Source organism: Oncorhynchus clarkii, chromosome 7 (assembly GCF_045791955.1).
Source record: "Oncorhynchus clarkii lewisi isolate Uvic-CL-2024 chromosome 7, UVic_Ocla_1.0, whole genome shotgun sequence".
Lineage (NCBI taxonomy): Eukaryota > Metazoa > Chordata > Actinopteri > Salmoniformes > Salmonidae > Oncorhynchus > Oncorhynchus clarkii.
Window position 1 is genome coordinate 10,740,872 of NC_092153.1, and position 12,706 is coordinate 10,753,577.

Below are 12,706 nucleotides of genomic sequence, written 5' to 3' on the forward strand. Positions count from 1 at the left end.
TTGGCAATTTTTAAGGCCTTCCTCTGACACCTGGTATAGAGGTCCTGGATTGTAGGAAGCTTGGCCCCAGTGATGTACTGGGCCGTATGCACTACCCTCTGTAGTGCCTTGCGGTCGGAGACCAAGCAGTTGCCATAACAGGCGGTGATGCAACCAATCGATGGTGCAGCTGTTTGAGGATCTGAAAACCCATGCCAAATCTTTTCAGTCTCCCAAGGGGGAATAGGTGTTGTCGTTCCCTCTTCATGACTGTCTTAGTGTGTTTGGACTATGATTGTCCGGACCTCTGGCAGTCTCTATGGGGGTGCCACAGGGTCCAATTCTCAGGCCGACTCTCTTCTCTGTATACATCAATGATGTTGCTCTTGTTGCTGGTGATTCTCTGATCCACCTCTACGCAGACGACACCATTCTGTATACTTCTGGCCCTTCTTTGGACACTGTGTTAACTAACCTCCAGACGAGCTTCAATGCCATACAACTCTCCTTCCGTGGCCTCCAACTGCTCTTAAATGCAAGTAAAACTAAATGCATGCTATTCAACCGATCTCTGCCCACACCTGCCCGCCCGTCCAGCATCACTACTCTGGACGGTTCTGACTTAGAATATGTGGACAACTACAAATACCTAGGTGTCTGGTTAGACTGTAAACTCTCCTTCCAGACTCACATTAAGCATCTCCAATCCAAAATTAAATCTAGAATTGGCTTCCTATTTTGAAACAAAGCATCCTTCACTCATGCTGCCAAACATACCCTCGTAAAACTGACTATCCTACCGATCCTCGACTTCGGCGATGTCATTTACAAAATAAAATAAAATAAATTCCTTCCAGTTCTCTGCTGCCAATGACTGTAACAAACTGCAAAAATCACTGAAGCTGGAGACTCATATCTCCCTCATTAACTTTAAGCACCAGCTGTCAGAGCAGCTCACAGATCCCTACACCTGTACATAGCCCATCTATACATAGCCCATCCAACTACCTCATCCCCATACTGTATTTATTTATTTTGTTCCTTTGCACCCCCAGTATCTCTACTTGCACATTCATCCACTGCACATCTATCACTCCAGTGTTTAATTGCTATATTGTAGTTACTTTGCCACTATGGCCTATTTATTGCCTTGCCTCCCTTATTTTACCTAATTTGCACACACTGTATATATAGACTTTTTCTACTGTATTATTGACTGTATGTTTGTTTATTCCATGTGTAACTTTGTGTTGTTGTATGTGTCGAACTGCTTTGCTTTATCTTGGCCAGGTCACAGTTGTAAATGAGAACTTGTTCTCAACTAGCCTACCTGGTTAAATAAAGGTGAAATAAAAAATAAAAATGTTTGTTTGTGATGTGGACACCAAGGAACTTGAAGCCCTCAACCTGCTCCACTACAGCCCTGTTGATGAGAATGGGGGTCGGGGCCCCCATTCTGGGGGTGGGGGTGCTCAGTCCTTCTTTTTCTGTAGTCCACAATCATCTCCTTTGTCTTGATCACGTTGAGGGAGGGTTTGTTATCCTGGCATCACACTGCCAGGTCTCTGACCTCCTTCCTGTCTCATCGTTGTCGGTGATCAGACCTACCACTGTTGTGTCATCGGCAAACTTAATGATGGTGTTGGAGTCGTGCTTGGCCATGCAGTCATGGGTGAATGGGGAGTACAGCAGGGGACTGAGCATACACCCATGAGGGGCCCCTGTGTTGAGGATCAGCGTGGCAGAAATACAGTCTCAAATATTTTGTTATCTTTTTTAAGAGAAAAGAGGCTGGCAGGTAGGATTTAGTTCTGCCTCTCTGGCCCACAGGCCCCTTACAAATAAAGATTGCAGTTTTGAAACTGCAGTAAAAGTGCAGTAACTGCAGTCGACTGTGGTATTTTGGACGCAGTAATTGCAGAACAAATGCAGTTCCACTGCAAAATTACTGCAGTATAAAAACATTGTTGTTTTGGACGCAGTATTTGCTGCATACTGCCGTTATACTGCACTCTAATTAAGCAATAAGGCATGAGGGGGTGTGCTATATGGACAATATACCATGGCTAAGGGCTGTTCTTTTGCACGACGCAACGCGGAGTGCCTAGACACAGCCCTTAGCCGTGGTATATTGCAGAGGTGGGACCAAGTCATTATTTTACAAGTCACAAGTATGTCTCAAGTCTTAGCACTTAAGTCCCAAGTCAAGACAGGCAAGTCCGAGTCAAGTCTCAAGTCCTAAACTTTCAGTTTCGAGTCCTTAACAAGTTATAATGTGCTCTTCACCAAATGTAACACCATTTCATATTTTTAACAAGAGTAATAGTTAGTATTTTACATTTACGCAAATCTTGAATGCTTAAAAAATATACCCCCCCACCCCCCCTCTCCCCGTAGCGATTGACTATCGAGGATATGGGTCGCAATCGGGTGATGTAGGCTTGTACACAATCGCCCAACCTTAACACACACACACACGTCCTCTCTGTGTGTGGTTACAGTAGGCTAACGTATGTCAATGGTTTTAGGAACAGCAGTAACATCAGGCAGGCTTTAGGCTACCAACTGCCTGGCCAGTTTAGCTCAATCTTGGGTGCAATGATCACGTTCCCGCACTGACTGACTGTGTGGAGGCTCATTGATTTAACTTTACGTTAGCCTACATGCTACACTAGGAAAGTTATATATAGCTGACGGCTATATTAGCCATGACTTACCGTTCTTGTTGCTGCTTCAAATGTCGAACAAAGTTGGAAATTGTTGCCTCTGTCTGTAATTTTCTTCCCGCATGTTTTGCAAGTTACAATCCGTTTTTTGATGGCTACAGCGGAGTCTTTATATCCGAAAATAATAATTTTGGGTATCATCTTTCCAAGGGCTCCGTCTGAATTCACCCACCGATGTTCCTCTGCACTGCCACGCTCAACTGTTTCTCAGTTGGCACAATTTGATTGGCTGCTGTCTGATTCAAACTGTAATCTGTTAAATGAATGAATTTTTCATACTTGGGCTTGGGGAGGGTATCAAGTCAGGTCGAGTCAAAAGGCTCAAGTCCAAGTTAAGTCACGAGTCATTGGTGTTAATGTCAAAGTCGAGTTGCAAATCATCATATTTGTGACTCGAGTCTGACTCGAGTCAAAGTCATGTGACTCGAGTCCACACCTCTGGTATATTGGCCGTATATCACAAACCCCTGAGGTGCCTTATTGCTATTATAAACTGGATACCAACTTAATTAGAGCAGTAGAAATACTTATTTTTTTCATAACCGTGTTGTACGGTCTGATATACCACGGCTGTCAGCCAATCAGCATTCAGGCTCGAACCACCCAGTTTATACTGCACTCTTACTGCAATCTTTTTTCGTAAGAGGCCAGTACAGTAGGTGGCGGTAATGCTTCATAACGTTGGATGCCAACATCCGATAAACCCCACAGAAGAAGATTTTTTAAATTCATAGCAATGACTATTACCATAATACATTTGTTGTCATTTGTTTTCTACTTGGCAGCTGCATGTTATTAAAAGAAAGTGCATCAATGGTCGCCCACAACAGAACTGGTCAAATGTTTGCAAAGTCTATGTATTTTTACTATAAAGTAGCTAGCTAACTATCCCCCAGCCAAAAATGTCAGGTATGTCAGACTTCAACCATTTCACAAATGGCTACGTAAGTCCTAACTATCCCCCAGCCAAAAATGTCAGGTATGTCAGACTTCAACCATTTCACAAATGGCTACGTAAGTCCTATTTCACAACAGTACATGTGTCGGCCTACTGTATTTAAGCAGTTATTATTTTTTGGTATTTCAACACAGCGCAATTCAAGATCCCATTCGCCAATAAAAATGCACGCGCCTGTTTCGACATTGACCAATCAGGTTGATGGGTAATGAACCACGACCGCGCGCTAAGTTCTTGCGGCAGTAATTTTGTCATACATACGCGGGAGAACAGCTTTGCCAGCAACTATTTAAATTTATGGCATTTATTTGAGGTACTTGGCAGGCGGTAGCTGCGTGTTATTAGTACAACCTTTACAGTTTGTTGGCTGCACACTACTAGACAGTTTCCTAGACAGCTAACAACATAACTGGCAAACTTTTTGCAAGAGGTCTGTCGTTTTGACCCAAAGTATCTAATATGGCAACCATATGTCACTCAAGACGTGCCCTGATGGAAATCCCAGCTCCACAGCCGAAAATTGCAGGTACGTCTGACTTCAACAACTTCATAAAGTAGGTAACGTTAGCTGGCTAGCCAGCTACATTTCCCTCCACTGCAGCATCAAACAGCTGTCCTTGGTAAAGTAAGCGCGCGCCAGGAACAAATGTGGCCACCTTATTTTCTAAATATGTTGAATCATAACAATGAAGTCAGCCAGTAAGATCCAATAAAACACTGAGTCTGAACAATCAAATTGTGTCAATTTGCTAATAATGGAAATAAGTCCGTTTTAACTTGTGTGGGCAACTAGCTAGTTAGCCATCTTTGAGTTAGCAATTGCATTGACACAACATGGTACCTATTGTTAGCCTTTGCTAACAACTTTACCTAGTTATAACTAGCTGATATTGGACATTTAGCTAAGTAATAAAGATTGTGGGTGAGCTGTTTGTAGCTTAATTCAGCAAAACATTGCATCTGTCTTCCTTTCTAGTACAGCTAGAATAATATTGTAACAGGGTTAACTTTGATCCTGTAACTTTAGTGGACACATGCACTCTAAAGTTATGCCGAATGTTGTTTTTTTGCAGCTCGAATGAGAAGGTCCTACCTGGAGGTTCTAAGTTCACGCATAGCTCCATTCTCAACCACTTCTAGAGGCAGAAACCTGACCAGCAACTCAAAACGTGGGCATTCATGTTAGTAAGCAAATTAAATGGATCATGTCGTTCAGTTTCTAGTCTTATATTAGTGTGACCAATACGGTGGTGTATGTTTTGCAGTGGACCCAGCCATATACAGAACAGGGAGTAGTCGGAGTGAGGCCCAAAGTGAAAGAATGGAAGACGACCAGACACCCTTGTCCAACCAGCAGCTTGTGCAGCTCATAAGATCTTTCATCCTAGTAGAACAGGGGCAGAGGCAGGAGCCCAGAGCCCTCACTACAGACCTGAAGCCGTTACAGGAGGACTTGCACCTGAAAAAGACCAATGTCTACAGATCTATACCCTACTCACGCCTGGGGTCCAACAGAGACGCACACTGTTACAGAAAGGCATATCCACACCTGATGGTGTTTAAAGTGAGTATCAACATTTTTGTTTTATGCTCTTTAAGTTGCCCTTATGTGACTGTAACTCGGGTAATTGACCTGAAGTTGAATCTCCTTGCAGTAAATAATATACGTCTTTTAAGATTTACACTAACTTTTTTCAAGCTGATTGTGTGACTTAAGTGCTTCTAAGATGGTTTAATAGCTAGACATTCTGGGTTGTCATGGTGATTGGTACTATGCTGCATCACCTGCTGTGTGTTTTAACGAACCTTGTCTTTTTCCTCCCAGGTTTCCTGCCAGGAGTGGGGTCAGCTGCTGCTGCAGAACGAGGAGTGGGAGTCTGCTCTGGAGCACGCCCTAGTGGCGTGGAGGTACACCAGTGAGCTGCCACAGTGGGACACCAGCAGCCACAACTTGGTGAGGGAACAGTGTTACAGCATGCTGGCAGCCCACTGCATCACAGCTCTACAGCACTACTGCCCAGACCCCAGCAAAGCCATAGAGCTGCACAGGAGGTAAGAGTCCTCCTTTCTTTGGAACCTTTTCACAGGTCATGCTTGAATTGTTAACACTGTATTGAGTTTAAACTGGTGTTTCTGTTGACTGAGAATTGGCAGCGTTTGGATGGTAAAAATGCATAAAACCAGATAAATAAATACAAATTGAAAAGTAAATATGCCCTATAAAGTCACTTTGGCTATGCATGGAGGTTGGTTCTGGTTGTTTTTTAATCGTATATCTCTAGTCTGTCAACTCCGCCTGTTAGTCTTGACCTCTTGCTATTGCAAACTTGCAACACTGTTACTGGTACTGGCTCACAAAGTGAGTCTGACAGACGAGGCTCAAGGCTCCACAGTGCGATCATTTTACTCGCATATGCCCCTAAATATTCTGCTGTATGGCCTGGAATTCTAATTTAGGAGCACCAGTGCGCCTAGAAACATTATGGATTCAAGCTTTATTACCTCGTGTAAATAAGTTGTGTAAAAACACAGACCGGGCAAATGGATTATGGTCATTGTAGTTAATTACCACGTTTTCTGCGCTGAACTATGTAAAACATTGGCCTGTTGGAAATTACAACCTCCTACTACATCGTCCAGCCTGTGCTTGATCTGATTTTTCCCTAGAGAATCTGCACATTGGCATCACAGTCTGGCAAATTGAAATATGTTTAGACATTTGACCGGCACAACTTTTTCCTAATGGAAACACCGGGAGTAAAAGACACCTACAGTGGCAAGAAACTGTGAACCCTTTGGAAATACCTGGATTTCTGCATATATTGGTCATAAAATTTGATCTTCATCTCAGTCACAACAATAGACAAACACTCTGCTTAAACTAATCACACACAAACAATTATGTTTTCATGTCTGTGTTGAACACTGTGTAAACATTCACAGTGCAGGGTGGAAAAAGTATGTGAACCCTTGAATTTAATAACTGGTTGACCCTTTGGCAGCAATAACCTCAACCAAATGTTTTCTGTAGTTGAGGATCAGACCTGCACAATGGTCAGGAGGAATTTTAGACCATTCCTCTTTACAAAACTGTTTCAGTTCAGCAATATTCTTGGGATGTCTGGTGTGAACCGCTCTCTTGGGGTCATGCTCCCATCTCAATCGGGTTGAGGTCAGGACTCTTGAGATGAGGCCACTCCAGAAGGTGTATTTTCTTCTGTTGAAGCCATTCTGTTGTTGATTTACTTCTGTGTTTTGGGTCATTGTCCTGTTGCATCACCTAACTTCTGTTGAGCTTCAATTGGCAGACAGCCTAACATTCTCCTGCAAAATGTCTTGATAAACTTGGGAATACATTTTTCCGTTGATAATAGCAAGCTGTCCAGTCCCTGAGGCAGCTAGGCAGCCCAAAACTACGGCGCTCCCTTCACCATACTTTACAGTTGGGATGAGGTTTTGATGTTGGTGTTCTTTTCCTTTTTTTTTTCACACAGTGTTGTGTGTTCCTTCCAAACAACTCAGCTTTAGTTTCATCTGTCCACAGAATATTTTGCCAGTAGCGCTGTGGAACATCCAGGTACACTTTTGCAAACTTCAGACGTGCAGCAATGGGTTTTTTTGGACAGCGGTGGCTACTTCCGTGGTGTCCTCCTGTGAACACCATTCTTGTTTTACGTATTGTAGACTCCTCAACAGATGAGATATTAGCAGAGGTTTCTGTAAGTCTAGCTGATTCTTCTTAACCTCACTGAGCATTCTGCGCTGTGCTCTTGCAGTCATAATTGCAGGACGGCCACTCCTAGGGAGAGTAGCAACAGTGCTGCACTTCAGTTATAGACCATTTGTGTTCCCGTGGACTGATGAACATCAAGGCTTTTAGAGATACTTTTGTAACCCTTTCCAGCTTTATGCAAGTCAACTATTCTTAATCGTAGGTTTTTTTGAGATCTCTTTTGTTTGAGGCATGGTTCACATCAGGCAATGCTTCTTGTGAATAGCAAACTCAAATTGTGTGTTTTTTATAGGGCAAGGCAGCTCTAACCAACATCTCCAATCTTCTCATTGATCGGACTCCAGGTTAAACAACTCTTGACAACAATTTGCTTTTGGAGAAGTCATTAGTCTAGAGGTTATCATACTTTTTCTAACCTACACTGTGAATGTTTAAATGTATTCAATATAGACAAATACAATGTGTGTATTGGTTTAAGCACACTTTCTATTGTTGCGACTTAGATGAAGATCAGATCAAATTTGATGACCAATTTTATGCAGAAATCCAGGTAATTCCAAAGGGTTCATATACTTTTTCTTGCCAACTGTGAAGAGAAATCAGTGGGAATACTGCTCCTTTCAACTCTTCTTTTCTATAACTCTTTCCTTCAGGTTTAAAATGGCACAGCTGCACAGTCAGTTGATCTCTCCTTGTATTCAGGAGCTGGAGAGAAGCCTCGGTGAAGCACAGGTTTGTTCCATGAACACCCACTGAAATGGCCAACACTAAGATCAGCTGACAACCATCAGCACGGCTTCCAAGTCTGGGGTTGCACTATTGAACAGCGTATATCAGTGGTTGCCATTCAATTATGTTTGGTATCCTTGCCTTGTGTTGCGCTATTCCCCCTTGCCTTGTGTTGCGCTATTCCCCCTTGCCTTGTGTTGCGCTATTCCCCCTTGCCTTGTGTTGCGCTATTCCCCCTTGCCTTGTGTTGCGCTATTCCCCCTTGCCTTGTGTTGCGCTATTCCCCCATGCCTTGTGTTGCGCTATTCCCCCATGCCTTGTGTTGCGCTATTCCCCCATGCCTTGTGTTGCGCTATTCCCCCCTGCCTTGTGTTGCGCTATTCCCCCATGCCTTGTGTTGCGCTATTCCCCCATGCCTTGTGTTGCGCTATTCCCCCTTGCCTTGTGTTGCGCTATTCCCCCTTGCCTTGTGTTGCGCTATTCCCCCTTGCCTTGCCTACAGTATTCCCTCTAGCCTTGCCTACAGTATTCCCTCAGAGTAAATACAAGAGAGCTTTGAATTTTGGTAAGCTGTTTTTTAAATATGCATTTAAGCTTTTTGTATTTAAGTTGTTTTGTAAAATGTGTTTATTGCCATTGAACTATTGAATGTTATCACAAGGAAATTATGAAATGGCCTTTAAAATGTGAAATGCTGTCATAGGGAAATGATGAACTGTCCTTTTCACCAAGATGTTTTATATGTGGGGGATGTTTTTGTGGATGTGTTGAAAAATGCCACGATACATGAAACAGCTGCCTTATTTCAACTTGGCTGAATGCTACCTGTTTTGTAAATATTTGTCTAAAGTAACTGTTTTGCACTGTTTTCTTCATCCTGGAAACTTGACATTTTGATAAAATCAAATCTAATTTAATAAAATTCTACTTAGTTTTTCGACATTGACTTTCTGGTTTTGTCTCCTCTAAAGCACATGACACTGATTTACCGTTTTGAGACTTTGGCGACCTGCTTTGTCACTGAATTAATTAGCTGGTTTTCCCCTTGCATTTTGCTTAATTCAGAGGACAGGTTCAGTGCAAGCATGTGAGGAGAGTGGCATTTTCTTCTTGTAGCTGTCACAGTCAAAACATCTCATCAACATTAGTGATACGTCCTCGCAATAGAAGTGGGACAGCTACATGAATAGAACTGACGTGATTCTTCAGTCTGCACGTCACTGGGACATAATGTTCTAATTAACTTCATATATTTCCATCAGAATGTTCCTCCAATGTTTTCTGCTGAGCACTGCGGTAGTTGGTTGCCCTTTAATCAGTGACGGTGTCTGATTTTCCTTTTCCCTGTGCCACCACTGTGTGGAGCTCATGTTACATGATTTATCCTGAGCACCAACCTCTGTTTAAACCCAGCACAGTACACTGGCATTCAGAAATGCCCAATGGTTAATGCTGAACGAATGAGGAGAATGAAATCTAGCTTTGCCCGCTAATTCGTTTACACTCTTACATGAAAAGCTTCATCACCAGATGTGTGGCAGTACATCCAGTTCTAGCAGTAACATTCATTGCTTTTTGGAAGCGCAATCTGAAGGAAGATGACTCTATCCCGCAGCAGATGAAGCCTTGTGTTCACACTCTCAAACACTGTGATTAGTGTACCTCGCAGGACACAGGAGGGTGTTGCCATCTCTGCAGTGTGTTATCAGTGTCCTTGGCAACTGCTCAATTATCAGAACGCTCTCGTTTCCTCAGCGTCCATAATGGTGTCTGAAAATGTTCCTATCTGTCCTAAATCCTTGTTTCCTCCAAGCTCTGGGGAGTAGCAGGAGTGCCGCCTCATTTGCTTTGAGAAGTATATTGAGGTAAGGACGGAGGAAGCAAGGATTTGATGGCTTGTGTTTTCAGACAACCCAAGTACTCTGCAGCATTGCTGCTATTTCACTTCTATGTATTCCTTCACAATTTAATTCCATTACATCCATCTCATAGCATATCTCTGTGGTAAAGTCTAGAGGAGCATTTTTTTTTAACCAAAAATTAGTATGTTTTTTTTTTTTAAGTCCGAATTCAGGTTTTAAGAAGTAAATAATGACATCGGGATGAGCATGGGGGGATTTTCTTTACGGATTCCTTATATCAGTTTGACAGGCAATCATGTGGAGATGGCTATTTATCCATTGTTAGCAGACTTGATCACAATACCCTCCTAACAAAACATTTCAGTATATATAATTGGTGTTCCCAATGAGACAGCCATGCGCTGGTTGTATGGAGCTGGGATGGGGGGATAGAGAGCGCTCTTCAATGCACACTGGTGATACAGAAAAATGTACATTTCCTGTCTGGGAGTTAGAATCAAACTGGCCATCTACTGGAAAATGTAATCTTGCTACATTTGTTTACTCCTGTCAGTAAGTAAAATGGAACAATGAGTAGATTTTTTAAGTGCAGTTTTTATTTCGGTATTCATTATCGTTCTGCCCTTTTCACATTCAACATTGACCTGTGTTTATGAACCATGTACAGTCCCGTACCAACCTTCCTTTGTGAGAACCATGGCTGACTGTTGCATTTGGATGAATTGTGAGGTCTGTTGTTGCTGTCTGAGTATCCAGCCCTCAGGGCCACCTGGGCAGAGAGAACGGGAGATGATCTGACAGCCGTGTTTGACTGGAAAGCAAGACGAATGAATAACCTTGTTAAAAATCTCCAACTTGTAATTAATAACTTCTCGCATCTTTAATTCCTTCTATATTCATGAGCACCTGGCTTATTTGACCTGGGGAGCAAACAGAATTAGACTGCATGTTAAACATCAAAACTATTTTGGAATGTTTTGGAGCTTGACCGTTGGGTTTAGAGCTCAGACCATTGCCTTCATGATATTTTGTTACGTTGTCTTATGTGGGTAAAAAGATATATATTTTCATTAAAAAGCTATTAAGACATTTGATCATTACCTGCCCATGCAGTTCTTTTCAGAAACAGAAACACCCACTCTGAGAGGTAGAGATTATTATGGGGACATTCTCAGTCCTTTCACATTTGTCCCTGTGTGGAGGGTGGGCCGGCCAGCTGAAGTGACACGGCAGGCTGCCCTTTGTGAGGGCCTAGGCAGGGCTGCTGACCTGAGCCTTCCTAGGGCATTGTGTCATTAGACAGTCTCATTTCAGCGCTGGCAGCTTAGCAGCAGGAACACTGATGCTGTTTTCATGGCTGACTGGGGACAATACTTTTGGCGAGTGTGTCCTCACTTTGCCTCTCTCCAGGAGAGTGGTCCATCGAACAAAACACAGTACGGGCAGCAGTCCCCTTCTCTCTCTCACACACACTCAAGAGCTGAGTGACAACGCTCCTTAGAAAGATTTGTGTAGAATGATCTAGACATCAACACTTTCATGTTAAAGCCTTTTTACAGATTTTTGGACTGTTTTGAAAAAATGTTTTTAGTTATTCGCTTTGCAATCAGGTGCTGTAAAATATTTCCCTTGTAAAATAGTGTGATAAGCATGTAATTAGTTCATGCATCAACCCAGAATTTCCCCCCTGGGACTACAATGTCATTACTCTGACTCAAACACTCCCATGCTAGATTCTGATTCAGAGGTCATGTTCTGTATTGAACAATTGAGGCAGATAAGCAGGATCCCATACGGTTGGTTATATTTTGTTTGCTTCTTACAGTCCAACTTTTCAATTATCAATTTAGTTTCAATGAAATCGCACCATCAAACGGAACAAGGTTTAAACCCAATCAGTCAAACACACTTTGTATTCTCAATAAGTCAGCAAGTGCCATTTTCCATTTAAATTTATATCACATGAAGGATTCGGTCGAGTGAAAGGTAAATTACCAATAAAATCTCACTTCAGTATTCAATGTTTGTCTGGGGGTTAAGTTTAGACATTCATTCCGACTGATTAAAGGTTTGGGATAGGGTAGAAACAGAAAAAAGGAAAACGATTGCCCAGCCCTGGGATTGAACCTGCAATCCTCAGACGACTAGACCAGTGGTTCCCAACGCCAGTCCTCCAGTATCTCCAACTGCACACGTTGTTGTTGTAGCCCCCAGACAACTCAGTGATTCAGATGATTGAATAGTCACATGTACAGGGTTACAGGGTAGAGTGAAAATCTTAATTTTTGAGCTCCAGCATGCAGGACTAAGTTAAATAAAATCATGAAAATGGTCATAACACACAATAGAAATAGCACTATGTACATACAGTGCCTTGCGAAAGTATTCGGCCCCCTTGAACTTTGCGACCTTTTGCCACATTTCAGGCTTCAAACATAAAGATATAAAACTGTATTTTTTTTGTGAAGAAGCAACAAGTGGGACACAATCATGAAGTGGAACGACATTTATTGGATATTTCAAACTTTTTTAACAAATCAAAAACTGAAAAATTGGGCGTACAAAATTATTCGGCCCCTTTACTTTCAGTGCAGCAAACTCTCTCCAGAAGTTCAGTGAGGATCTCTGAATGATCCAATGTTGACCTAAATGACTAATGATGATAAATACAATCCACCTGTGTGAAATCAAGTCTCCGTATAAATGCACCTGCACTGTG

The 12,706-nt window shown here is 42.4% G+C and overlaps 1 protein-coding gene across 2 annotated transcripts; it reads left to right on the plus strand.

The window, feature by feature from the left end:
* The first annotated feature begins 3,880 nt into the window (after positions 1-3,880).
* LOC139414080 (uncharacterized) lies at positions 3,881-9,065 on the plus strand. Of its 2 annotated transcripts, none has more exons than XM_071161962.1 (5): positions 3,881-4,189; positions 4,737-4,844; positions 4,929-5,227; positions 5,489-5,715; positions 8,050-9,065. In XM_071161962.1, exons 1-5 carry the CDS (start codon positions 4,123-4,125, stop codon positions 8,150-8,152), a joined length of 804 nt encoding a protein of 267 aa, XP_071018063.1. In that variant the 5' UTR covers positions 3,881-4,122; the 3' UTR covers positions 8,153-9,065. The 2 variants fall into 2 exon arrangements, with proteins under 2 accessions (XP_071018063.1, XP_071018064.1); XM_071161963.1 differs by having other exon boundaries at positions 3,905-4,189; positions 4,737-4,832.
* Positions 9,066-12,706: the final 3,641 nt, after the last annotated feature.

Bases quoted from the DNA above. Each gene is read 5' to 3' on its own strand.
- LOC139414080 (XM_071161962.1), top strand. From the start codon at position 4,123: ATGGCAACCATATGTCACTCAAGACGTGCCCTGATGGAAATCCCAGCT. The intron at 4,190-4,736 runs GTACGTCTGACT...GTTTTTTTGCAG, and splicing joins TCCACAGCCGAAAATTGCAG to CTCGAATGAGAAGGTCCTAC. The intron at 5,228-5,488 runs GTGAGTATCAAC...TTTTCCTCCCAG, and splicing joins CACACCTGATGGTGTTTAAA to GTTTCCTGCCAGGAGTGGGG.